The 27,706-nt window shown below is 53.7% G+C and overlaps 1 protein-coding gene and 1 long non-coding RNA gene across 4 annotated transcripts in view; one reads left to right on the top strand and one right to left on the bottom strand.

Moving 5' to 3' along the window:
* The window catches only part of SORCS2 (sortilin related VPS10 domain containing receptor 2), a 459,489-nt gene that overhangs the window by 252,501 nt on the left and 179,282 nt on the right, over positions 1-27,706 (top strand). Inside the window, exon 3 of the mRNA XM_077875105.1 lies at positions 24,481-24,580. Coding sequence (XP_077731231.1) covers positions 24,481-24,580 — 100 coding nt within the window. The remainder of the gene's footprint in view (positions 1-24,480; positions 24,581-27,706) is intronic.
* On the bottom strand, positions 1,706-15,583 carry LOC144299650 (uncharacterized). 3 transcript variants are annotated; one of them, XR_013366299.1, is made up of 4 exons: positions 15,429-15,583; positions 10,451-10,594; positions 10,024-10,133; positions 1,706-7,855 (listed from the first exon to the last, which is right to left on the bottom strand). It is a non-coding gene; the product is annotated as an uncharacterized LOC144299650 (long non-coding RNA). The 3 variants fall into 3 exon arrangements; XR_013366296.1 differs by having other exon boundaries at positions 10,451-10,598; XR_013366297.1 differs by lacking the exon at positions 15,429-15,583 and adding an exon at positions 14,873-15,021 and having other exon boundaries at positions 10,451-10,602.

Here is a 27,706-nt window from a genome sequence, read left to right on the forward strand (position 1 = left end):
ACAGTCATTGAGTAGGAGCCTGTAAACTTACCTGAGACTTGATGTGGTCAGGGAGGGCTTCCCGGAGGCAGCAGAGCCTCAAACATCTCAGGAGATAGACACTCATTCCCCAAGACACAGTAAAAAACCAAACCAAACAAACACAACACAGTACAGGGAAGTGCTGTAAACATGAAATGTATTAATTACATGTGTAAAGAGTTAGGAATATTTTCTCCAAGTATAGCTGGTTTTTACTGGACCCATTAAGCTGGTAAATGAACCAGCATCTAATGGTCAAAAGAAATCCCTGTAATCATCGTCAGGAGGTCAAGGGTTTCTGAAGTGTGTTTCTGAGCACTGATTGAATCAAGTGTGTTTCTGAGCATTTTTAGTTTAATCAAGGATTGTAGAATTTGAGAGCCAATGTTTATTTAACATTACACTAAGATATTTTATTGAATAAAAAATGAAAGTGAATGGCATTCTCTTAAACTTTATGTAGAAGGATAGCTGCTTGTGCATAACAAAATTTTCTGAAAATAGAAAAAGAAACCAAGGAGAGGGAATTTGCTTAGAAACTCTTAAAACTCGCCGTGAAGTTGCTGGCTTTGGAAATAGTCTGTTAGTGAGGTGGCCGAGCACCTGAAGCAGACCCCTGCCGACGCACCGCACACACAGCGATCAATGAGAATTAGCAGTGAGAAAGATGGTTTTCCAGAAAGGTGAGGAAAAGAGGCCATTGGCCCATTTGGTACTTTCAGCAGAAAACAGAAGGCTGTGCCCTGTGTTTGGTGAGAGACTAGGAGAGAATATGCGGTTGGGTCTCAGGGCTGAAGCCTTGTGCCAAAGTTAGATGTGTCAAGGGGAAAAAAAGTAAAAAATCCAAATATAGCAAGAAAAGTCAAGAGAATATACACAATCATTTCAGCCAGACAGGAAACCCAGAATTTATAGGAAAATGTATGGGACACATTTGATGTATAAAACAGAACTGTGTGTAAGGCCAAAATGCTGTGAACCAAAATCAACAGAGCGCAGCCACACGTCTGAGGAGGGCAGGACTAATATGCAGTAGCCACCTCTGGCATGTTTCTGGAAAGCTCTAGTAAGCTGGGAGCAGCAGGAGGTGAAGAGTGGAAGGCCTGGGGCGGTGGGTGGATGTTCTCAGAACAGCAGCCCCCCGCACCTGTTAACTGGCGAGAAGATGCTCAGCCCCGAGGAGGCAGAGGCCGGACGGGACCGCTGTCTCCTCAGCCCTCAGCGATGCGTAAATAAGACACGGAGATCTGTGTCAGGCCTTCTCTCCCGAGCCTCGGGAATGGGAGTGAGCGGCCCCGGGGGCGGCCCACGCGTTCCCGGTGCGGAGGGCCAGCGGCAACACCCACCAGGGGACATAGACATGGGACCTTCACCGCCACCCCTGCTAGCTCCCCGAGGGCGACGAGAACGGCAGGACTTAAGGCTTCACGGATGGGATGTTTCTACAGCCTGAATGTGACAAAAACAAGCTGGGCAGCGGGGAGCAGAGCGGGTACCTGTAGACAGGGCGCCGGGCCGAGCGCATCCACACCAGGGACCCCTGGGCAGTCGGGAGAGGGACGCTGTCATCAGGCTGGAGCAGTTTCCACATTGTATTATTTTTCAAATTCAATATATTTAAACTAAAAAGAAAACAAAAGCGTTCACCCATTTCCCCCAAACCCCCACCCTGGGCGGCCGGCCTCTCCCTCTCCCTGCCCCCTCCCTGACCCATGTATAGGTGAGATCATACTGTACTTGTACTTCTCTGACCTGTATCAGTGCAATGCCCTCACCTGTATCACTTAGTGCAATGCCCTCAAGTTCCATCCACCTTGTCACAAATAGCAGGATTTCCTTTTTTATGGCTGAGTAGTAGTCCAGAGTGTATATATGCACACGTGTATGCGTGCATGCGTGTGTGTGTGTGTGTGTCTATCCATTCATCCATCAATGGACACTTGAGTTGCCATGTCTTGGCTATCATACATAATGCTGCTGTGAACTTGGAGGTGCATTTATCTTTTCAAGTTAGTGTTTTTGCTTCCTTTGGATAAATACCCAGAAGTGGGATTGCTGGATCGTGTGGGAGTTCTATTTTGAATTTTTCGAGGGCCTTTGTGTTTTCTAGTGGCTACACCAATTTACATTCTACCAGTAGTGTACTCAGATTCCCTTTTCTCCACATCCTCGCCAACACTTGTTATTTCTTGTCTTTTTGGTGATAGCCATTCTGACAGGTGTGAGGTGATGTCCCATCGTGGATATGATCTGCATTCCCCTGATGATGAGTCATGTGGAGCATCTTTTCATGCACCTGTTGGGCATCTGTATGTCTTCTTGGGATCAATGTCTGTTCAGATCCTCTGCTCATTTTTCAATGGTATCGTTTGGGACTTTTTTTTCTGTTGAGTTATATAAGTTCTTTAGATATTTTGGATCTTAGCCCCTTATCAGATTTGTAAGCTGTTTTTTTTTTTTTTAAATTATTCTGTAGGGGGATCTCTGGGTGGCTCAATGGTTTAGCACTTGCCTTTCGCCCAGGGTGTGATCCTGGAGTCCCAGGATCGAGTCCCACATCGGGCTCCCTGTGTGGAGCCTGCTTCTCCCTCTGCCTGTATCTCTGCTTCTCTCTCTCTCTCTTTCTCTGTCTCTCATGAATAAATAAATAAAATCTTTAAAAAAATAAATCAGGGGCAGCCTTGGTGGCTCAGCGGTTTAGCGCCGCCTTCAGCCCAGGGCCTGATCCTGGGATCCGGGGTCGAGTCCCACGTCGAGCTCCCTGCATGGAGCCTGCTTCTCCCTCTGCCTGCGTCTCTGTGTCTCCCATGAATAAAATTAAATCTTTAAAAAAATAAAAAAAATAAAAAAATAAATCATTCCATAGGTTGCCTTTTCCCCTTGGTGATGGCATCCTTTGATGTGTAGAAGCTTTTTAGTTTGATAAAGTCCTACTTGTTGATTTTTTCTTCTGTTGCTTTTACTTTTGCTGTCAAATTCAAAAAGTCATCACCAAGAACTATATCAAGGACATTAATGACTATGTTTTCTTCTGGGAGTTTTATAACATCGGGTTTTATGTTCAGTCTTTAATCTATTTTGAGTTAGTTTGCGTGTGTGATGTAAGATAGTGAGTGGTCCAGTTCCATAATTTTGTGTATTTTGTGTGTGTGGCTGTCCAGTTTTCCCAACACTATTTATTGAGGAGACTCACCTTTCCCCAGTGCATATTCTTGGCTCCTTTGTTGCAATTAACTGGCCATATATGCATGGGTTTATTTCTAGGCTCTCTATTCTATCCGATTGATCTGTATGTCTGTTTTTATGCTGTTACCATATTGTTTTAATTTTTTGTTTTTTTTAAGATCTTATTTATTTGACACACACACACACACACACACACACACACACACACAAGACAGAGCACAAGCAGGAGGAATGGCAGAGGGAGAGAGAGAAGCAGGATCCTCACTGAGTAGAGAGCCTGATGCAGGGCTCAATCCCAGGACTCTGGGATCATGACCTGAGCTTGAAGGCAGATACTCTACTGACTGAGCCACCCAGGAACCCCCCCCCCCCATATTGTTTTAATTACTGTAGCTTTGTAATATAGTTTGAAATCAGGAGGCGTGATTCCTGTAGCTTTGTTCTTCTTTCTTAAGTTTGCTTTGGCTATTTGGGGTCTTTTGCGCCACACATATTTTAAGATTGTTTGCTATATATATATATACTTTTTAGTGTCATTGAAATTTTGATAGGCATTGCATTAAACCTGTAGATTGCTCTGGGGGGTATGGACATTTGAATAATATTAATTCTTCCAATCCATGAGCATGGTATATCTTTCCATTTATTTGTGCCTTCCTCAACTTCTTTTATTAACATCTTAATAAGCAGGTCTTTACACCACCTTGGTTGAATTTATTCTGAAGCGTTTTATTCTTTTGGACACAATTGTTAATGAGAATATTTTCTTAATTTCTCTGATAGTTTATTATTAGTAATAGAAATGCAACAGATTTTTGGGTATGGATTTTGTACCCTGCAACTTCACTAAATTCTTTTATTGGTTTTAACTTTTTTTTTTATTCAGTCTTTAGGGTTTTCTATGTATAATATAATGTCATCTGCAGAGAATCAAAGATTTATTTTTTCTTTCCTACTTGGATGCCCCTTTTTTTCTTTTTTTGACTTGGATGCCATTTATTTCTTTATCTTGCCTAATTGCTCTGGCTAAGATTTCTAATACTAAAGTCAAATAAAAGTGTCGAGACTGGGTATCCTCGTTTTATTCTTGATCTCAGAGAAAAAGCTTTCGGCATTTCACCATGGAGAATGGTGTCAGTTGTGGGCTTGTCATATATGCCCTTTGTTATGTTTAGGTATGTTCCTTTATACCTCCACTTAATTGAGATACATTATAGTAAGCAAGAAAAGCAAGATAGAGGGTAGGAGATAATGTTATCTTGCTTAATGTGAAACAAAACCTACCAACAGCAAAACAAGCCTGCCGCACAGAGGTCTGTGTTTGTGTGTGCAAGTATGGGAGCTCAGAGAAGGATCTGAGGAGTTCTCCCTGGGATGTTTGGTTGGGTTTTGTTGTCTGGGTGTGGATGGAGGGAAGTTTTGTGGATGGGGTTGGGGGTGATTAATTTTACAAAACTTGTAGGAAGGTCATGGGGAACAGGAGAGGGGGGAGCATAAGGGTGGTCACCGGTCCCCTCACTGACTCTTCTGCCATAGTTGTGGGTGATGGAATTTCACACCATTTACACTTCTTCTGTTCTATACGTATGTATCATTCAGGTTTCTACAGTGCACAAATATGATTCATATAATCAGAAACAAAACAACAAAGCGACTTTCATTGCATGGACAAAAAATTGGCAGCACTGTGCATCTGAGCTCTGAGGAGAGGCCCAGAGGAATGATTAAAAAAAAAAAAAAAAGGATAGAGAACATTGTAGAAAGAAAACAAAATTGGAAAGGAAGAAAGGGCTAACATCCTTTGGGCTGGCGAGAAGTGAATCATCAGGAAGCTGTGTCCTGGGGAAGAGCATTGCATGCACAGTGCATGTCGTGCTGTGAGCAGGACAGGGAAGGACACGGGGACTGTGATGGCACACTGAACCCATACAATAGCACCTTGTGGGTCACTGTTAATTTCTTTGGAGGCCACCTCTGTCAAAGCCCAAGCAGGACTTCAGTTCTGCTTGAAGCACACAGAGACAGGTGAGGCCGATGGGCCGCCCCAGGAATTCAGGGACTTGCTGCTACTTCTAGAGCAGAGGGACAAAGGGAGATGGTGGCTCTCCTGCAGTTCAGGATCCAGGCTCCCAGCAGGAGCCAGAATCGGGGTGAGCCTGCTGGGCAGGAGCTGGAGGGAAGAGGCACAGACTCTGCTGGAGACAGGAAACAAAGGAGAAATACCCCAGTGTCTCCCTCCCTCCCTCCTGCAGCCCCCACAGAGCCTGCCCCCACAGAGCCCACTGGGACATGTGATGGCCTGGGTCAGGGGGCCTGTGGGGTCGGGCTCCCGTGGCTCAGAGCAGAGTGGGGACAGGGAACAGGTTTGAGGGAAATGAGAATGGCTGTCAGGGCAGGGAATATATTTTCAAGTCTATTCTCATCACATCAAGAGGAGGACCTTGAGGCAGACACGGAGGGCATTCCTGTCATTCCCACTGCCCAGGTGGGGAGAGCGAAGCTCCGAAAGGCCTGGGACGAGCCACCAGAAAGAAAGGGCTCTGCAGGGCGAGGGAGGCGGGAGGCCAAGGAGGCCATGCTCACCTCCCACCTCCTGGCAGTGGCCTCACTGGGCTTGAGAGGTGGGCACTGAGGGGGGCTCTTGACAGGATGAGTACCAGGTGTAATGCTATATGTCGGCAAATCGAACTCCAATAAAAAATATACAAAAGAGAGAGAGAGAGAGAGAGAGGTAGTTCTACGAGATTCCACCTCCTTGCCTGACGGGGTGTGTGCCAGGATCTGGGGTTCAGTGACAGACTCAGGAGGGAGCTGCCTGGGCGAGGAGGGAGTCGAGGTGCCTTTCCAAACCACCGCCTCTGGCGTGGCAGCTGTTGTCACTGCTTCGGGGACTGAGAAATTACATCTCTCTCTCTAAATGTTCCTTTTTTATTTCTTTCTTTCTTTCTTTTTTAATTGCCATGACTGGAATAATCCCAGTTTATCTTCTCTTTCACCCTTGACGGTGAATTTAATTTAATAGGCTGTAACTGCCCTGCCTCTGATCTTTAAATGCTGTGTTTATTTGCCTTATTAGCATGGATGCTATGTTTGAAGAAAGTGCACAGATGTCTTGCAATGTGGGGCTTCAACCAGCGGCTGGATTGTCGAGTGGCCTTGCTATGTCCACGGCCCCTGACTGAAGCTGATGTGGACAAAGAGGCTTCTATTCCCCTGGGGCCGCAGGAGCCCGCTGTAGTGTGGGAATGACAGGGGAGACTGAGCCGATGGAAGGAGGCCAAGGCCGTCCCTACTGAATGTTCTGGAGCTCTGTCTGGGAGAGTCCAGCTTGAGGCCCCCAGATAGGACAGGTGTCCCTGCCCTCCCCAGCTGTCCACAACTTGTGTGTGTGTGTGTGTGTGTGTGTGTGTGATGTCCTCCTGCTGACTTCCCCCAGGAGGGCCCCAGCCCTGTCCGTCACTAAGTTGGCAAGACCAGAGGTTGAAATCTGAAGCGCCCTTACTTCATGACACAGTCCAATTCCAGGCCCCTGGAAGCCAGTGGCCTTAAGCAAGGAAACCAGGGAGGAGCTGTGTCCTGTTCAATAAGTATCCTGCCCAGGAAAGGCAGCTTCAGCGTCCTACCACAGGGCCTTTGCACATGCTGTTCTCTTTTCCAGACACTCACATGGACCAACTCCTCAATGCATTCAAGTCCCTGTTCAAATGTCATGTCATTGGGAGGGCATCCTGTGCCCCTCTGAAGTAGCAGCCCCTTATTCTGTGATTCATAGCATGACCTGACGCTATACATTTGTCCTGCTTATTTATCCTCTGACTGTCCCCCTATAGCATCAGCTCTCTGGGGTCAGGAGCCCTGGCATCTGGTTACCCCCCAGGAAGGGGTGAAGCCAGAACAAGTGTCCTGCTTTCCTGGTGGCCCCGGAGAGAGGACCACACATTGTCCTAGATCTTTTCATCATGGGACGTGTACTCTGGAGATGACCTGGGGAGAAAGGGAGCGGGAAAGGTAGAAGGAGTGAATGAAGGAGAGAATGGCTCACACAGAAAACCAGAGACATGTGGAGAGAGAGAGACAGACAGATCCAGAGACACAAGGACAGAGCTGTCCCGTGGAAGAACTCTCAGAGACGTAGAGAGATGGAGAAAGAATGCACACAGATACCAACACAGAGAGAGACAGAGACAGAATTGGAGGTGCATCAAGAGGCCAGAGATCCAACACAGAGAGAGACAGGGAGCTGGACCTGGGTGGCAGGGTCTGCAGACACTGGTTGGGGACGCCCGCCGAGGCCGCTGGGGGCTGAGCAGCACCCGGAACAGCCCGTTTCTTCACGTTGCTAAAAAATTGAGGCTTTCTCCTTCATCTCGTCTGGAATTCTAGCATCAGCTGTCTGCCGCTCCCCCAGATGCTCAGACGCAGGAAATTCAGACAGGCTTGGGCCTGGCCCTCTTCCAGCTAAGAATCTGTCCTCAGGAAAAGACTCTCCTCCATGGGGAAGGAAACAGAACTGACATCACCCTGGGGCCTGAATCGTGCACATCCATCTCTGGCAGGTCCTTGCAAGGTGGTGTGTTGTTGTTGAAGATACACAGTGTCCTCCCGTGTGGGCAGCACTGTGGGCATGGCGGATTCATTTGCACGCTTCCTGTGAAGAACAGCACAATGACATCCTGGTGTTCTTAAAATAGAAGTTGAGTCACATGCTGGAATCAACCCAGTAATGGGCCCTGGGATCCAGGAGACATAACGATGGTATAAACAGGCAGCACGGTTACTGGGAGAGCATTTTAAAGGCTCAGTCAGTCATTCATCAAACATCTCCTAGGCTCCTGGTGGTGGAGCCTCCACAAAGCCTCTCCATGTACCCCCTCTCAGAGCCCAGCCCAGGGCCGGGCACGCAGCAGGTGCCCAAGAACATGTGAGTTGGATGGATGGAAGGAAAGAAGGAAAGAAGGAAGGAAGGATAGATGGATAGATGGATGGATGGATGGATGGATGGATGGATGGATGGATGGATGGCCCGGCCAGGCAGGTGGTGGATGGAAGAAGGGTTGGATGGTCAGAGGGAAGCAGATGGGGAGTGTCAACCAGAAACAAGCCCAGAATACCATGAGACACCACTCACTGGTCTATAGCGAGGACCCACAGGATCGCCCCCACCCCCAGAACTCAGCTCCCCCAGACTCCATCTATACTGACACCTCCTACTTGCCCCCTAGCTTTCCAAGGGCAGGAAAGACATCCCCTCCTCCTACCCCTGCCCCTCCCAGACCCCCTCCCATGGAGGAGTAGGCTCCTTCCCCTACTGATGGGCCCTCACACAGGTGTGGCTTTCCTGGGGGCCCTACTGGACATTGGGACCCCACATCTCTGTAAGGACAGACCCCAGCTTGGAGGGAGCTTTTCTTCCAATATTAGAACCTGTTCTGTAGGCACTGCCCCTCAGTGGCCATGGGCCTCGGCTGAGCCACTTCATGTACCAGAGCCTCAAATTCTTCTTTTTCCTTCGTGGATTCTTGGGCCCCCCTGTGGGCTGCGGGTGAGGTGAGAGGGTGTGGCACCGTTCCTGGACCAAGCAGCTCATCTGAGGACCAGAACCTGCTTTCTCTGCAGGTGGGTGGGGCGAGGTCGTGGGCTACAGGACCCAACACACCTGGGTCCACCTGCCTCCTCACTTATTTGCTGTGGGATTCTGAGCAAGTCACTGAACCTCTCTGGACCTTGGCTTCCTGGGGTCCGCAATGGGACCCCGGGTTCTCAGTGTGAGAGCACTTGGAGAAGTGGGGCCTGTAATACAGATGCAAGTTGCCTGACTTCTAAAAATGTTTTTGCTGGGGATGCATGGGGATTCCAGCCACCACTTCCTGGCAGTGTCTGGCAGGAGCCCCCCTGCCCCAGCTCGCTGAGATGGCACCGCTGGCAGAAACACCCCCAGAAGGGGGACCATGGCTTCGGCTGGATTCTAGGAGTGATGTATGCACAAGGGGTCACAGTCCCCCTTCCTGTGGCCTGGAGGTTAAGAATCCACTTGCAGTGTAGCCAAATGTCCTGGGGCAGGTTCCAGGCAGGGGCAGGCACATTGTCCATCTGACACTGTGACGGGTCCTGCCTGTGGGGTGAGAGTCCCCGGCCCCGAGACACCCCCACATGCTCCCGAGGAGACACCCTGACCCAGTGCCTGACCCAGTACCCCCTCCCTGCGTCTCCTAGCTTCTCAGAACTATGGTCACAACGGTCAATCCTGCATGCTTGCTGAATGACGCACCTTCTCTGAGAAGGGCCAGACTCATAATTCTCATGTGCTTAAAGGCATCTTATCGCTGTTGAACTCTCTGGGGATCTTAAGAATTGGGAGAGACATGTTCTGCCGATTTCCACCTGCTTTGGTTTTCTTGCCTGGAGAGCAGTGATGATGGGGTGCCTGTGGGAGGAGGCGGAGTGATGGGGCCCGTGTGAAGAGACCACATCGGCAAGGGAGGGACGGTGCGGGTGGCTCCTCACCACACTTCTACTGTTGTTTGCACTATTATGGAAATTGGGCATCATTCACCACTTCAGCAAACTTCCACCGACTGCTCAGGCTGGGAGCTGGGGATGTGGAGGTGAGGGTCACGCCTTGCAGCTTCCATGGTGCTGCAGGGGCTCGGGGCAGCCCAAGCAGGGCCGCACCATGGGCTCTTGACTAGTGGGACTCAGGTTAATGCACAGGGCGTCGGGGGAGGATGACCCCTCAGCAGGGGTGAGGTGGGGAGGGGGCAGGCCCAGGCAGGCATCCCTTGGGGAGGATGAAACATGACCCTGGCTCACACTTACCACAAAACTACAGGAGATCCTCAGCAGTGGGGTCTTCAGGACAGGGATGAGTAGCTTCGCAGGGCAGAGGGTAACCAGACACCAGTACTCTGCTCCCAGGAGCTGGCGCTCTAGATAGGAAGTGAATTAACACAGCTCGTGTATAACATCAGGTAGCAATGTGTGCTATGGATAAAAGTCAAGCAGGCAACAGGGCAGAGCTATGGGAAAGTGGCCTGGGATGCTGTCCTCGGGGACAGTTGAACAAGGCCTGGAATGCAGCAGGGAGTCCATTGCTGTGTGTGTCTGGGAAGGGGAACAGCATGTGCAAAGGCCCAGGGCGGACTGCACACCAGGCGGCATTTCGTAGGCCATGGGGACAGTGCTTTACTCTTCAGGCAATGACACATGACAACACATATGGGTACCACCAACCAGGGAAGCTCACCTGTGCCTTAGTGTCCAGGGTTTTTGTTGAGGTTGTTGGTCATGTGTCCCCTGTGGCTGACTTCGTCTCCTGCCCCTCTGGAAGTAGAGTGATCCCAGCTGACCCAAGACCCCTACCAGGAATCACATCGTCTGCATGGACTGGCTGGCTGGCTGGGGGCACAGGGGAGCAGAGGCGCTCTTACCAGGTGGGACCTGCCAAGGGCTTAGAGGTGACCTTCCAGATGCTAATCTGGGGCTTAGCCTTTCTTTGGAGTGTGCAGAGTTCAGACAAGCCAGACCTTCTGAGCTGACCTCTTACTGCACAGTCACCAACACTTTGTGTTTCCAGGAGGAGGAGGAGGAGGAGGGGAAGGAGGAGGAAGATGGGGAGGGAGGTAATTGCTGTATTCTGGGCCAGCCACTGTGCTGGGAGGTTCATGGCTATCATTTCATTTAATGCTTGTGACGACCGTGGATGGAAGGCATGTCCCCATTGTACAGAAGGGACACGTGTGGTCAATAAATTGAGTCACCAGCTCAAGGTCACACAGGCCCCTCCACTTGAGGGTGACATGGGCCATGGCTGCAGGCCACTGTCTTTGGAGTAATGCTTTAAGCACATGGGTGTCTCTTGTAGGAGACTGGCTAGGAGAAGTTGTGGCCCTTGCTGGGGCTGGCCCCCTGCTTGGCCCAGGAAGGGCTCTGGAGGGGGTCCGACAACTCTTCAGGGTCCTCTGTGCACCCTGGGAGAGCCACAGCCCCCAGTGCACACTTCCCTGGGTGCCTAGGGCAGCAGCTGGACGAGGTTGACCAGGTGGCCCTGGAGCTGCCTCCTCTGTCTGCTGAGAGGAGGGTATGTGGCTGTCTGTCCTGCTGGTTCCCCACAGGCTGCAGGCAGATGCTGCTGCTGCCGCCGCTGCACATGGCCTCTGCTCCGTGTAGACAGGAGCCTTTACCTATTGTTTGTCTTCAGTCTCCAGAAACGTTCACCTGATGGATTTCAAAGATGTCTTTGGCATTGGCTTGGTTTGAGGAACTTGGTTGTTTCACCTCCTTGTCGGTGGGTTGGAGTGAGCAGGGATTGTGACCTCTGCCCTCCAGCTGCCCACCCAGGACTGCCCGGAGTCTCCTGGACTCAGGAGCTCTGCTCGGGGCCGGGAGACCTCAGTCAAGGTCATACCCTGGGCCACTCAGCTGCTGTGTGACTTTGAGCCCGTGGCTGCCCTTCTCTGGGCCTGTGTCCTGTTCACAGAAGGGGTGTGGAGGAGGCCTGAAGGAATCTGCCCTGTGTGGCTCTCACAGTGGGGTCTGGGGCTGAGAGCTCATGCAGGGCTGAGGCAGGCTCTGGGTGAGGTCGGGCGGGTGGACATTTGTGCGCTCTTATGGCAGCCTTCCCTGGTCCCCGCTCCGTCTGGGGCTCGAGCTCGGGGCTGGCCAGAGAGCCGGTCCGACACAGTCCCGGCCCTTGAGGGGCTCTCAGGGGGGTCCCTCGAATGGAACAGGTGTCCCAGGGAGCGGTGGGCGTGCAGAAGAGGAGCAGAGGCGGCGTGGCGGGCTGAGGGGGTCGCCCAGCAGGCCATGTGCCTCCTGTCGTCTCCACCTTCCCAGGCTCCTCCTGTGCAGAGGGGTGGATGACCACATCCCTCCCTGTGTGCTCTCCTGGGCCTGACCGTTGGCCCACTGTTGTTGGGGACTCTGCATTTATTCCAAAGGTGTTGGGGACCTCTTGGGGGTAGTTCACAGGGCAGTTGCATGATTTGCGAGAAGAGGAACCTAGTAGAGGGACACAGAGATGGAAAATTCTTGATTCCCAGGAAGACTTGATCTTCTCTGGGTGGTCCCGGCTCCTTCTGAACCCTGACCCACTGCCGGAGTTGTGGGTGCAGGTTGAAGACGGCTCTCCCCTCACCTTGTCCTGTCTGGGGAGTGGCTGCTGGCAAGCAGTGGGGACCGCATGCCATGGGGCAGAGCTACCACCCAGGCTGGAGGCCAGGCTGCCCCTGCCACACTCAGCTCCCACACCGTCCACACATTTACTGCCCTGCGCCTCAGTCTCCTGCTCTGGAAACATGGTACATGTTACATGTTGGGGGGATCAAGGGTTTAGTACATCGTGCTCAGCACTTGGTTAGTAGGACATCTGGGGGAATAACAATGATGTGCTATTGTCACCAGTCCTGTTATTGTCACCTGATATCACAGACAAATTTGGTCTCAGAGATACGAACTCTCAGAGATCGTCCAAGGTCCAAAACCAGGAAAGGTTGGAGGTGCCTGCAAGGTCGGATCACTTAACTTCAGCTCAGAGGCCATGTCTTTAGGGACATAGTTTGGGAACGGAAATCGGTAGGCTTTCAGCTTAACTATTCCATTGTGTCATTGAATCCGCCTTTGTTTATACTCCAGGAACTTTTTGCCATAAAAAAATTTTTTTTTCAATCCGATATCCCCACTTTCATGACTTAAAGTTATTTGATGTTTACCGAGATAGTTGTGTTGTGTCTTATTTCTTACCCCATTTCTGTACTTTGTATTAAAATATTCCTTGTAACATTTAAAAATAGAATTCCCTTCCAGATTGCCTGGATCTTGTCTGCTAATGCCTCTGTGCACTTACTCTTCTTTAAAAAGCTTAATCTATCATTTGGGCTGCCTTTGGCAGGAGCCAAATGTAGTCAAGAGTCATTCAGAAAATCAATTTAGAGCATCAGATTCTCTAATCTGACAAATTGGCATATAAAAGTGTTATCATTTTGTGCCAGGACCCCCTCAAGAATAAATGAGGACCCTCGTTTTTAAGATATCAAATTGTAAGATTTTCTCAGATCTAAAAACACATTTTTTTTTTTTTTAAACAGCACACAGACACTTAGAGCTTCACAGAAGAGCCCCGCTCCTGGGACATAACCCCAGGGAATAATCCAGGATGTGTTGAAATAATGAAGATGTTGTTTATGACGGGCAGAGGGGCTCTGAATAGCAATATATGGGAAAAAATGAATTTCCAAAGCGCATAGCGCGTAAGAGGCACTCAGTGTTTGTAGAAATGCCTGACATAGTTCAGCCTAACGAATGGCCTGTCAGCAATGCCACGTGGCCTGGATGGAATGTCACACAGCCGACAGGAAATGCCGACCATCGTAAATGCAGAATGGGATTTTGTGTACAGGCTGTCACTGCCGCCCTATGAATGTGATCACATTTGGACAAAGGCTGGACGGACGAGTGTAGAGGATGATGGGGCCCAGTCGATGGCTGAAGCAGAAGCTTCTTTTCTTGCTACTGTTGTAGACACTTCCTGTTATTTTCCTCCAATTATCTTTAAATGATTCCAAGAAGAGTGGAGGATGAGTTGGCATATCAAGAAGGAAATTTCATTGTAAGTGGATTGGTAAACTTCTGGAATTTTCCTACGGATAAGTTCCAGGTCCCAAGGGTAGCCTAAGCTGGCGCAGCCCCCAGAGCCATGCCCAGACCCTCTGACTTTGCAGCTCACAACCCCACCCACCCCACCTCTAAGGGGCCTGCTCTCCCAGGCCCTGCCGATCTTCCTCCAAGATGAGGCAGCTGCCGGGTTGGACAGCTTTTCAGAGCCGCATTATCTGGTCTGCAGCAAGCCTTTTCGTGTTATTATTTGTCTTTTTTCTATTTGGATGTTTTCTATTTGAAATGACATTTCTGAGCTTCAGAGAGGCTTGGCATTCTCCCAAATTGGAGAATGTATGCACCCCTGTGCTTCACCCTGGGCCCTGACAGACAGAGGTCGGCCGTGGGCAGGGCCTGGTCCTGGCCAGCAACTATCCTGTCCTGTTCCTAGGAGGTGCTTGTGTGTCATTCCCAACAAAAATCTAGAGTGCCCCACGCTGCCTCCCCCAACCCTCCACACTCCCACTGTGTCAGGAGCATCAGAGATGGTGGGCATATGAACCCGCCCGGGCATAAACCCAGCCAGGCCCCTCCAGTTCCCCCATCAGATACAAGTTCCTCAATTAACCTAGAAGACACAGCAATGTCCTGTCTGGTCCCCGGGTCGCTTCTCAGGGAGCCACATCTGGTATCATTAGTTATGGCAGTGGCCTGTCGCCTGCAGCCTCTGGGGCAATTGGCACTTCCCCTTCCTACACCTGCTGCTGCTAATGGCCCCACCCTGCTCCCAGCCTGCAGCCTGGGCTAAGGGTGGCTTGGTCACCTGCCTTGGCCTCTGGAATTGGGCCCAGCTGAGGGCTTGCTGAGCGGCTGTAAAAGCAAGAACATCTATGGGAGGTTGACAGGGCCTTGTATGCCAAGGTGAGCAGCAGGCAGCCCTGCCCCTGCCAGGTGAGCCCTTCCAGTGGGGCACTTCTAGGGACACAGGCCTCCTTTAGTCCCAATGGTTATAAACCAGTTCTAAAGACTCCCCCACCCTCCCCAGTTGGGAAGAGAGCTGCTACAAAGGTCCTACCTTGTGCCATGTTAAAACCTCCAGAAATAAAACCAGCCAGAGCCATGGTGTCCCGTGTCCCCTGGGTTTCCCAGAGCTGGAAGCCAATAGTTGACCTGGAGTCACATTGAGCCAGCTTTGTCCTTGATGAGCAAATGAGCAAATGACCACCTGTTTGACTCTCAGTTTCCTTGTTTGCCCTGAGTGGGTGGTGGAAGGGGAGTAGAGGAGGGGAGCCACCATGTGTCTTCACCTGGGGGCATGAGCTGCCCGGCTGTGACTGAGGCTGCCTTGTGTTACTTTGTCTCCTCGGGACACCGCTGTCTGAGGCCTGGACCTTAGGCCTGTATTCCTTCTGTGCTGCTGCACCGAGTACCCAGCTCCCCTGACCAGCACTCAGGACTGATGATGGCCAGGGGGCTCTTCCCGAAACACCTGCTCTCTGTAGCCCAATACCCTGTTCCTCCTCCTTCCCCTTTCAGTGCCCATCCCCCTACCCCTTGATTCTCTGTGAGGCCTCCCAGACCCCCCAGGCACCCTTACGCACTTCTCCAGGCTTCCCTGAGAGCACATCCACCTATCTTCCAGAGCTCTGCGCAGGCTTCTAGCACCTTCTCTGGGCTCCATGGGAGCCCCTAGCATGCCAGGCTCTGAGATCTCATAGAAGCTGCTCTAGGCCCCAGAAGCTCATCTTTGGGCTGCATCTCTGTGGTCCTTCAGCCCCATATGCTGGGTTTGTGCCCTCAAAGGCAGCACCCTGTCCTGCTCCACAAAGATGTGGCAGGGGCATTGTTCACTCAGAGTGGACATGGGCACAGCCCAGAACAGGATCCTGGAGGCCTCTGCCCCCAGAGGAGTAGGGATTAACTCCTTTGCTGCTGGTCTGTGAAGAGGTCTGGGGAGAGGGTTGGCATGCAGGAGGAGGGGCCTGGGCGGCAGGGGGCCGCTCCTGGAGTTGAGGGGAGGGATACTAACTGGTGTGGAATCATTCCAAGATCTGAGCAACTAGTACAGACCAGCAGGCACCACCAGCTGCAGTCCCTGCCCATCCTCGTCTGCATGCTGAGCCTAGCACAGAGCCTGCGTGGAACAGGCGCTCAGGAAATGTTGGTTGAAAGGAACTCTCAAACTGAGAACATTCACTTATTTTTTTTAAGATTTTATTTATTTATTTGAGAGAGAGAGCGCGAACACGAGGGGAGGGGCAGAGGGAGAGGAAGAAGCCAACTCCCCACTGAGCAGGGAGCCCAACATGGTCCTCGATCCCAGGACCCCAAAATCATGACCTGAGCGGAAGGCAGATGTGTCACCCACTGAGCCACCCAGGTGCCCCTGAGAGCATTCACTTATGTCAGGTATTTCTAAGGGTAACACAGGGATTCATTGGGAAGGATGTGATCGTCATTATGGAGTGATGAATCCAGGTGGCCAGGAGCCAACTTGAGCCGAGGCGTGCAAGTTGTCTTGCAAGGTAATCTGCTCCCAGGCCACACCCCGACTCCCATCCCTAAGGTGTTGGGAGAGCTGCTGCCAGAGAGACTGGGGCTGTTCTGCAACCTTGCCCAGCCCAACTTCATTCTAGAGAGATCTGCCAGTGAGCATCACGCCGCCTGACACCTGCGGGTGCAGAGGCTCAGCAATCCCAGGGCAGGGCGGCTGGGACCCACATGTGGAAGGGCTGGCTGGGAGACTGGGCCTGTGGGACAGGCTCGGGGTGGGGGTGTGTGCTCTGGCACCACGTGGCCATAGGGACACCAGCCCTCCAGGCCTGCTGGGAACACAGCTGGGTGGATGTCAAACGGGCTTGAGGTGAAAGTGCTGTGAAAGCCAGAGATGATGGTGGCTCAGACCCCTGACTGGGACGGGCTGCAGTCCACACCCAAGGGCTGACCATTAGCGGGTGCCACCCTCCAGGCTCTGCCAGGGAAATGGAGGCGGAAAGTCCAGCCGCGTGGTGGTGGGGTGCTGCACCACGTGAACACCTCCACGGACATCGCTGCAGCGCTCAGGGACAGCCTGGGTTCTGTAGTTGCCGTGTCATTGAGTACCAAGAAGGCACTCCATACTCCCTGAGCCTCGGTCTCCTCATCTGTAAAATGGGTAGGTATGCTCCTGTTTGGACGTGGTTTTCCTGTGTCAACGAGTCTGTGTGTCTGTCAGGCGTGGCATCCAGTGTGTGATAAGCATGTGGTTTCACTAACTGCCCCCTCCCCTCTCACTCAGAGGGGCCCACTCTCCGGATCCTGCCCAGCAGCTGCGGCGGACTCACCAGGTGCCTCCCCTCCCCACCACCCTCTGCACCCCGGGGACAGTGCTGCCCCCCTTCTCTCCTGCCGATCCTGAGTCGGCGTATTCACAGACAGGGCAGCAGGCACTGCCCCCGGTCGTGGGTCCCATGAGTCGTCAGTGCCTGAGAACTGGAACGGCCCCTGTGTGAAGGCGGCTCAGCGTCCGTTCCTCCTCATTGCACATCACAGACGCCGTGCACGGCTGGAATCCCACCAAAGCTCAGAGCTGCTGCCGGCTCGTGCCTCTAACCCGTCACCTTGTCTGCGGGGAGAGCCCATGGTGGGTGCCCAGATCCCCATACAGCTCTGGACAAGTTCCTTTCCTAGCTGGGCCTCAGTTTCTCTGTGTGTCAAGTGCAGATGGTAATTCTGACCCTGTGGACTGGCTTACGGGGCTCTCCTCAAGATTCCCTGCAAACTGTCAGGTGCAGAGCCAGTACTGCTCCTCAGCGTCTATGCAGCCGTGCCAGCTGTGCCGCAGCCCAGGGTGGGTGGTGGTTTGTTGAGGCCAAAGATCTGGAGGAGCACCTGTGTGGCTCAGTGGTTGAGCATCTGCCTTCGGCTCAGGGCATGACCCTGGGGTCCTGGGATCAAGTCCTGCATCAGGTTCCCTGCGGGGAGCCTGCTTCTCCCTCTGCCCATGTCTCTGCCTTTCTCTCTGTGTCTCTAATGAATAAGTAAATAAATCTTTAACAACAACAACAACACACAAAAAAGAAGAAGAAGAAAAGACCCAGAGACAGCAATTGAGACATAGGTTTATTGGGGGAACTGATGTACAGGGGGAGTCCAGAGCATCCGCTGCTGGGATCAACGTGCCGCAAGTTTTTATATCAGAGCAACTTCATCTAGCAGCCATGAGTGGCCTTTCCCTCTGTGCACCGCCAGCATTTCCAGGGACTTTAAGGCCTGACCCCTGGACACTCTTCGTTACAAGGGAGATGCTCTGGGTTGGCACCCCTGGAGTGCCTGACCCTGAGCACTGCACAACACACATTTCACTGCACATCCCGTTTGATGGGAGGACAGGATCTCTGCATTCTCATGAAAGTGGCTAACGGGGGCATTCAGGGTGTCCAGCGCCTGCCACATGGTGCCACCTTCGTTGGAGCGCACGGGTGTGTCCAGAGAAAGGGCCACATGGAAGGGCTGTGACAGCTCCCTGCGGGCGGTGCAGAAATGTTGTATATTCACCTGCTGTCACCACGAGCACACCTTGTGCTCTCAGCTCACGCAGGTGTGTGGCATCTGTGTCATCAGCCCCGTTTACAGATAAGGAAGCTGCACCTCACAGAGGTGGTGCTGTGACCCTCCTAGGCTGTGCAGGTGGGCGCTGCCTTTCACACCTGCGGTGGGTTTCCAAGCCAGCGGGGGGAGTTGGCTGGGGGGCGGTGGGTGCTCATCGGCATGGCAGGGAGGGGCGGGAGCTGAACATATGTCCCTGCCAATGAAATAATTACAGAGTATGAAAATGGCTCAATTAAATCATTTTTTAAAAAGCGAATATGTACAAACACTCGGCAATTAGGCAGCCGATTTGCGGAGAGCGACTTTCCAGCGGCGCCTGCCTTCTCTGTTTCTATGTGCCCAGGTTTAGAGTCTGGTTTTTCATTTTTAATTTGAATAAATGCAGGTTGGAATAATCACTGTCTGCATTCCCAGAGGCACTTAGGGAGCACTTGGAGGTGGTAGGGGTGCTGAGTGCTGGGGAGGGACCTCCCCCCGGGTGAGGGCCTAGCGTGGAGAGGCTCTGGGGTCCCTGGGGCAGCTAGGAAGGGCGTGTGGGGCTTGAGCCCCTGGGTGCTGGTGCCACTGCTCAGATATGATAGCGCCCCATCCCCACATTTTTGACAGGAAACTCCCATGGTTCAGAGAGGGAAAGCTCCTCACCTGAGGTCACACAGCCTCCAGGTCTGACACCAGAGCACGTCCATAGAAATCCAAATAAGCATTTGTTGAGTGCTACCTGGGTACTACCGGCCTGTGGATTCTTGCATGATCCTGGTGACTGTTGTCCTCACTGCATGATCTGGACAGACTTCAGGAGGAGGCAGGGTGAGTTTCAGGATTGGTCTGAGGTCCTGGGTTCTGACCTGTCCCCACTGACCAGCTGAGCACTCAGGGGAGTCAGACTCTTTCCCTGGACTTATGCATGGTGATAGATTCCATTCTCATCCCCCGCCTACCCTGGGGGTCCACTGAGAGACAGACCCCGGTCCTGCAGTCACAGAGGTGGGGATCCAGCAGGGGCCAGGCTGGCCCATTGCGAGGTGACCAGGTCAGAGCAGGTCAGCAGCTGTTTACTGCAGGCCTTGGCCATTGGCATTCTCATACGCGGAGTGTCAGGAGCCAGTTCCTGGCAGCAGGTATGCAGCTGGTGGCCAGCAGCTACTCAGCCAGCATGGGGGAGCCGTCAGACACGGACGGGTCCCTGTCACTAGGGTCATGCATAGCACCTCAGTCTCCCCGTGTTCTTGTCACCTGCTTCCCACTCTCTGAAGGAGCCTCACTCCGAAGCCTGTGCACCTGAATCCTAGCCACACACGGAACTCTTCCTAGGGGCACAGCTAGGGGAGGGGACGGCAGGACTGGGTTTTGCCTCCCTGCTCTACCTCTGCCCAGGTGCAGGAGTCCACATCTCCCCTGGAGAGCGGACTGTGGGGAGATCCAGCAAGACCTAGGAACGCAAGATGTCAGAGCTGATCTAGTGGAGCACAGGTGCATAGAATGTAGGCCTGCTCGGCAGCCTGTAGTGGGCCCAAATAGGCTCCCCTAAATCCTTGTCTACCCAGAACCTCGGGATGTGACCTTTTGGGGTATAAGGTCTTTGCAGATGTGATTAGTTAAGGATGGAGATGAAATCATTCTGGATTTAGGGTGTCAGGTATCCTCATTTATAGGAGAGAAGTGTGGACCCTGAGACACACCCAAGGGACCACGTAAAAACAGGAAGAGGCTCATTGTGCATGTTTTCTGGGGTCCCTTCCTGCCTGCCGCCTTTCTCCTTCAGCGTCCATGCCAGGCCAAGAGCCACCTTCTGCCAAAGTTCTGTTCCCTGACCTCCGCTGCCCGCTGGCCTCGGGTGTGCCGGCCACAGCCCCACAGGGGCTGTACAATGCCAAGAGTGACCTCATGCCAGCTGTGGACTTGGCGATGATGACACATCCCTGTAGGCTCATCAGCCATGACAATGTACACTCTGAGGAGGAGGGAATAAGGGAGGTCATGGGCATGTAGGGGCAGCGGGTACGTGGTGCATCTCTGTACCGTCCTCACACTTTTGCTATGAACCCAAAACTACTCTAAAAAATCAACTCTATTAACTAAAAAAGAAATAGGTGAAATTGGTCTTAATAATATATTTTATTTAACTCAGTATATCCAACATTTTATATCGACATTAAAATTATAATGAAATATTCTACATTCACTTTTATCCACTCTCTTTTTTTTTTTTAAAGATTTTATTTATTTATTCATAGAGACAGAGAGAGGCAGAGACACAGGCAGAGGGAGAAGCAGGCATCATACAGAGAGCCTGACGTGGGACTTGATCCAGGGTCTCCTGGATCGTGCCCTGGGCTGCAGGCGGCGCTAAACCGCTGCGCCACCAGGGCTGCCCTCCACTCTCTTTCAAATCAATATGTATTTTGCTTCTACGGTGCTTCTTGACAGGGACAAATAGTGCCCCCCAGTCTCCCGAGACAGGCGGGCCCAGATGTTTCCATGGCTTGAGGACCGTTCACATCCTGTCCCGGCCCACCTGCTCAGCCTCTGGTCCTGTTGCCTCCCTTATGGCCCACTATGGCCCATCAGCCGCCAATATGCTGCTCCCTGCCCTGGTCCCCTATATGCAGACCTGGCTCAGGTGGAGCACGTCTGGCCTGTACTGGCCTCCCCCTCCCTCCTCTGAGCCTGTGGCCCACAGAGGCCCGTCATGGATGGGTGGGGAATGGAGAGAGGTGGGGAGGGGGGCATGTGGGGACCGAATGTGAATGATTCTGGAGGGAGAGTCGGCAGGGGAGGGTAAATGGTTGGACGGGTGGTGGGGGCAGCTGAGGACAGTTGGGGGCAGAGGGGTCGAGGGAGGCCCCTGGCCGGGTTGGTTTCACATCCCCCTGAGAGTCTCCCAAGGTACTCTGGATGTGTCCATTGGCATCACTGCTTACCTGGAACTGCCTATCTGCTCTTCTCTGTGTCCCCAAGGGCAGGATAGCATGTGTCCTGCTTACGGTGAGATGAAGGGACCAGTGCACAGTGGGTATTCCATAAACATGTGTGCCACAAACAAACTTGACCCAGTGAAGAAATGTGAATTCCTGCTTGTAGTGTGGAGCTGGAGGCTTTGAGGAGCTAAACAAATACTGGATGAAAGAGTGAGTGAGTGAGTGAGTGAGTGAGCGAGCTGAGGGCCCCGCCTCTGGCAAGAGGCCTGGAATCTGAGGTTCACGGCTAACCGGGGAACTGGATCTGCATTGTCCTATGGGGTGAGGCATTCCTGATGCCTCAGTCACTGGTGGCAGTGGCAGACTCATTCACCTGTCCCAAGAGGAGGAGGGAGAGCTAGCCTGTCCTCGGGGCCTTTGCACCTGCTCTCCCCTCTACCTGGAATGCTGTGTTAGTTTCCTAGGGCCACCTTGACAGAGGACCACTCACTGGCCTGCCTGAAATAGCGGAAACATATTCTCCTGGCTGAGGATGTTGGCAGGATTGGCTTCTTCTGGAGGCTCTTGGGGAGAACCTGTCCCGGGCCTGCCCTCAGCCTCTGGCTGTGGCCCGCAATCCTTGGCATCCCTTGTCTGTGTGCACCTTCACATGGCACTCCCCCTGTGTGTCTGGGTGTCCCTAGGTTGAAATCCCCTCCTCTTAGGACTCTGGTCATTGGATCAGGGCCCACCCAGTACTGTGTGATGTCCTTGTCACTTAATTACATCTGCAAAGCCCCTGTTTGCAAATAAGGTCACACTCACAGGTTCTGAGTGGACACAAATTCTGGGGGGACATTACGTAGCCAGGTACAAATGGCTTTGCCCCAGCCAGGCACATACTCCCTTCCTTCCTGTCTCTGCCCAAACATCTTGGTGTCCAAAGATCCTTTTCTGACTCTCTAGACAGCAATCCCATGGACTGCTCCAACCCAGGCCTGACCACACCTGAGGTTGTTATATTTTTCTTATTTATCACCTTCGTTCCCTTGTCCCACTAGACCTGCTCCACCTGCAGGCCCACACTAGCAGGTGCCCTGGACAGTGGGCAGGTGTGAGCAGATCCTGTGACCTGGTCAGGGAAGGTGAGGGACGGGGTGGGGGGAAGGGGAGGCTGGATCCTGGGGGAGCACCTAGGCTGTGAGGCAGGTGGGTGTCAGGGATGGATGACAAGGTATCTGGGAGGCAGAGTCCATGGGCAGGTCTTAGACTCGGCTTGCTGGTGGCAGTAGGGACAGCAGAGGGGCCAAGAGGCTCCATGCATCAAACTTGGAAACACAGCCATTGGTTTCTGTGGAGACTCGAATTCCCCGGGTCTCTGATCACTCCTCTGCTAATGGGCCTCTGGCTCCCTCCTTCTCAAAGCAAATCAGTTCTCTGGGGTTTGGAGAGTAAGTGTGTCCTGAATCACCCCTCCGGGAGCCCTTGTTGGTTTTCTGGAGCAGGGCTTCCCTGGGGAGTCCAAGGGCAGTCAAGGGCCCACTCTGGGGAGGAGGGGGAGGGGACAGCACTTGCCCTCTGTCCTGGTCTGGGAAGGCCCTTGTGGCCCTGAGGCCAGTGAGGGACTTGGCCTCTGGGGACAGGTGGACAGGTGACCACTAGGCACCGGGGCAGTAACACACAGCACATCTTCCTGGAGCTTCGGTTTGTCTTGAAGATCTGGGGGGGAAGTCTGTTGGTGCAGAGACTACTAAAGATGTACTGTGGAAGGCACCCGACACGTGCCGATGGTGCAGGCCTTTATGACGAGCAGTCCCACGTGACCCCTGGGTCCCGACAGCACTGGGCAAGCCTGAGAAACACCTGCCTCGTGCAGCCCCTGGAGGGGGAGGGGGAGGGGGTGTGGGGGCCTGATGCCAGGGTTCCAGCCAACGCCCCCCTCCCCCTTGCACATGCCACAAATTCTCGCCCAAGGCCCTGGGGCTGCACTCCTGCCAGCAGGTCTTGGCTGGGAGGAGACAGAGGTGATTGCAGGGAGGCCTGGGCCCTAGGGTGCCATGCACGGCAGGAGCTCCCTAGCAGTGGCTTCCACCACAGGCCCTGTTCCCTGGTGGGTGACTTCCCTGACATATCAGAAGAAGGGGCAGCTCAAGGAGAGCCCTGAAGCCGAAGGTCCTGGATGTTCCAGTTTGGGGTTCAGGAGGACCCGGCTGGCTCTGGCTTGCAGCCAGGCTTGCTCTGCAGTCACAGCACATTTTGATGGTGTGATAATAAGGAGCATTGGCTTTAGGGTCACGGAGGTTTTAAGCTTCAATGTGGAATTAATCCCACATCCCGATGTATCGGTTGCTTCCAAACAACCGATGTGGAATTACCTGACAACTGATTTGTCTCCCCCTCTCACTGCACAGACTAGGGGTTTAGAGCCCCAGATCCTGTCCTGCATCCCTCATGCTACAGACAGCGATGTGGGCCCACAGTGAGGAGCACGCGCCCTGGCGGGAAGCCAGCGGTGGTGGCGCTCGCTGGTGGACACAGGGCCAGGGGCCTGGCTTCCAGCAGCACCCGGAGCTCCATCCTGTCTGCTGTCCCCTGCCGTGTGGTCAGGGGGGAAGGTGCATCCCTCCCACCCCCCAGGAATATTCGGCGGAGCAGACAGGATGCCAGCCGTGAGTGGCACAGGCCAGCTCGCACATCCTGAGTCAGCCACTGGTTAGCAGAGTGATTTCAGGCGGGAGCTTACCTGCGCTGAGCCTCCTCCTCATCCTTGGGGCACCTGCAAGAGAGACATAGTGACCTAGTCTTTAAGGGTTTTCGAGGAGTCGAAAAGATGGAAGGACAGAGTGCCTGGCACACGGGAGGCCCTTCATAAACAGACACACGTGTGGCCGGTGGGCTAAGATAAACTTAGGGACAGGACGGAGGGCTGTGGAAGGCCACGGAGGAGGGGACCGCGTGGGGAGACTGGCTGGCATTCACTGACTCCACGCGCAGTTCCAGACCTGGAGCACTTGGCCACGCTGAGGGAGCCCCGTCTCCTCCCTGTCACCTGGGGCACGTCGCTCCCAGGGAGGGCTTGTCGTGGGGTGCTATGTCCACACTGGTGTGCAGCCCTTGCTGGCTGCCATGTGGGCTGGGTAAACCTGCACCTGGAGGGAGGGACACCTGGCTGACACCTGTTGTCCTGTTCCCCCAGGTCCTCGGACTTTGGCACGTCCTACACCAAGCTCACCCTCCAGCCTGGCGTCACCACAGTCATCGACAACTTCTACATTTGTCCAACGAACAAGAGGAAGGTAAGTGGCACGCTGGGGCAGCTGCCCACTCTGCATGGCCGGGCTCCAGCCTCGGGCCCCTGGCCAGGGTGTGTGACATGACAACCTCTCCCACGACACCCTTTCCGGTTCCACTGTGATCTGTCCTGCTGACTGTTAGGATGGCCAGCTGGGCCGTCGGTGGAAGGCCGTGAGCACTTGTGCGGGTGCGTCTGTCTTCTGCTAGCCCTGCAGACAGCATCCAGGGCAAGGCAGCGGGGCCGGTGGGTGCTGCGGAGTGGAGGAAGGTCTCTGCTTGGTCTCTGGAAGGCAGTTGTGAGCAGGTGCTGTCTTTGGCAGGTGTTTTTATTTGGTTTTGATTTGGCTTCAGTTTTTCAGTTGAGCTGTACTGTCTGTGTTCTTGGTCTGAGCGTGTCTCCTGACTGCTCTTTGCCTGGCTATGGCATCGGGACAGCCGTTGTTCCCAGGCTGCCTCTGCCTGCCCGGTTCTGGGGAACACCCATGTGTAAACTTGTGCTTGCTTCCCAGCCACCTCGGACCCAGAACAAGGTTGGAGGAGGCACCGGGGGGGTAGAGAGGACTTGTGTGCTTGGCTGTGTCTGGAGAAGCAGCTCAGTGTCACCAGAGGGGACTTACTTGGACAGATCAGGTGCCTCACGGGAAAGGGGAGGTAACCTCGGCTGGCACAGAGAATCAAATCATGATGTTGGAGATTGGAACCCATAGCCTGGCGCTCCCTCGGTATGAGGTGGGCCTCCGCACTGACAGTGGCTCTGATGACTTAAATGAAAGGTCCAGGGGACACAGAGCCTGTGACATCCTCTGTGTGTCCCCAGTCAGGAGGGTCCTCAGGTACCGGGGAAGGGGCCAGCGCCATCCCTGCAGGCCGTGCTCGCCTTTGGAAATGAGAAGTTGGGGAGCAATGAGGGAAGGTGTAGAGCGGGCTTTCTGAGGCTGTGAGATCAAGGAGGCCTTTACCTGGAGGCCGGGCAGGATAGTGGTGACAATAGCCAACAGCCTCAGTTTCCTGGCCTGTGGACAGGAAGGATGAGGCAAGTGGTGGGAGGGGGCGCAGTGAAGGGGCTTCTGGATTGGCTCGGGCCTTTTGGGCAGGCCAAAGGTGACGTCACTGTGGGCCACCTGGAGATGTGTGGAGCCCGGGGGATGGGGGGGGGGGGCTCTGATTGGGACACCCTGCAGAGCCTCCCCTGCAGGCAGCACAGGGGCAAGGAAGCGGCGGGGAGATGGTGGTGTCTAACACAGACAGGCCCACCTGGCTCAGTTGGAGCCCATGAGAGGTTTTATGAGGATTTGCATTTTAGTCTGAAAATATCAATGGGGGTAGAAGTCTGGGTCTGGTGGGGTCCTGTGGCAGCCCAAGGGTTCAGCCGACACTGGAAGAGTAGAGTGTGTGCTACACTTGGCAGCAGGTCCTGCTGAATGAGTGACTCCCCCAGAGCTCTCCTGCACCTGGCAGAGTGGGAGAGCCACCCACCTGCTCGAGGCCTGCATGTGCACAGCCCCGGGCTCCTTCCTGGGGTTGCTCTGGTCACCCTGCATTTGCCTGGAGGCCTAGGGGACGGTGCCTGGGCTGGGGGGGTCCCGAACTCAGTCCTGCTTTGCCATGTCTCCCAGTAAGGAACCTCCCTGAGGTCCTCTCACTTCTCTGAGCCCAGGGCAATGATTGAGGAGTTACGTCCTGCTCGTAATTGTCACTGTGGGGTGGGGGGCTGCACAATGGGTCCCAAAGGTGTCCTCTTCCCAGTCCTGAAACCATGACTGTCACCTTACATGGCAAAAGAGACTTCAGAGATGCAGCTAAGGACTTTGAAAGGTGGTCCTGGATCCTCTAGGTGAGCCCCTGTCATCGCAGGGCCCACACCAGAGGGAGGGAGGGGGCGGGGGCCGAGGCCGGGGATGGGGGAGGACACCTAAATGCTGGGAAAGGCCAGAAGAGTCTTCACCCCTGGGGCCTCCAGATAGGAGCGCAGGCTGCAGATGCCTCAGTTTTATGCTTCTGGCCTCCACTGTACGGATAAATTTCTGTTGTTTTAAGTTGCTTGGTTGCAGACTTGTTATGGTGACTTGTTATGGTGGCCGCCAGAAGTCATGCAACATCCGTTCTGAGGGTGGACTGGAGGGAGGCCAGCTTCCCCTCTCCCTCCATTGCCCTGCCCAGCCACACCCACTCTGGATGGAATCACCATCCTCGGCCCCCTTCCCATGGGCCCTCCTTCTAGGATTGGAAAGCCCAGTCACGGATGCAGGCAGGGCCCAGGCCTGTCCCGAGTCTGACCTCTCCCATGGCAGCACCCCTCACCCCCCAACACACCTCAGGACTGAGCTGACCCTCCCTCTGGTGGGATGAAGGTACTAATAGGCCCACTGAGGCACACACGAGCCCACAGGATGGGTGTCTGTCTCAGAGGCAGGCGGGGGCAGCAGTCAGGGCAGGTGTATTCCTCTGGGCCTCGGGAGCTGGGCAGCAAGGGGTACCCAGCACAGCTGACTGGAAACACTGGGAACTGGAAGGAAGTCGGGGCACTTGTGGGCCGGGCAGGAAGGCAGCCCGGAGACTGACTCCTCTACTTCTCTTGCTGGAGTGTCAGGCTGCGCCTGGGGCCACCTCTATAGCCCCCCAGCTCTGTGACCTTGCCAAGTCCTAAACCATTTGCTCCCAGTTTCTCCTTGGTGGAAGGAGGGTAACAGTAGTATCTACACTGTCAGGTAGATGGGCTTAAATGAGGTGCTGCGTGTCAAGTGCTCCGAACATGGCCTGGCTTAAGTGAAACCCCCACCTGTGTTCCTAGAACCACTGTCTTTAGAAATGCAGGAGGTCCTCTCCTTACCAACCACCAGAGATTGTGAGGAGGAGAGGTGGTTCTGGGGTGCTTCATACTCACATGGGGTGGCAGTTGTCAGCTGTGTCTGTTGGGGAACAAGAACCGGCCCGGAGAATGGGGGCCCTGTCAGGTGTCTGTGACAGATGTCTGACCCAGGTGGCCGCAGGTCTGGGAGGTAGCCAGCAGAGGCCTGAGCTCTGAGCAGCAGACTGCACCGCTTGGCAGGAGGACAACCCTGGGCACTTATGTCCATCGTCCCTGCCTGTGTTCCCTGTCCTCACATGGGGTCATACCAGCTGAGTGT

Source organism: Canis aureus, chromosome 2 (assembly GCF_053574225.1).
Source record: "Canis aureus isolate CA01 chromosome 2, VMU_Caureus_v.1.0, whole genome shotgun sequence".
NCBI lineage: Eukaryota > Metazoa > Chordata > Mammalia > Carnivora > Canidae > Canis > Canis aureus.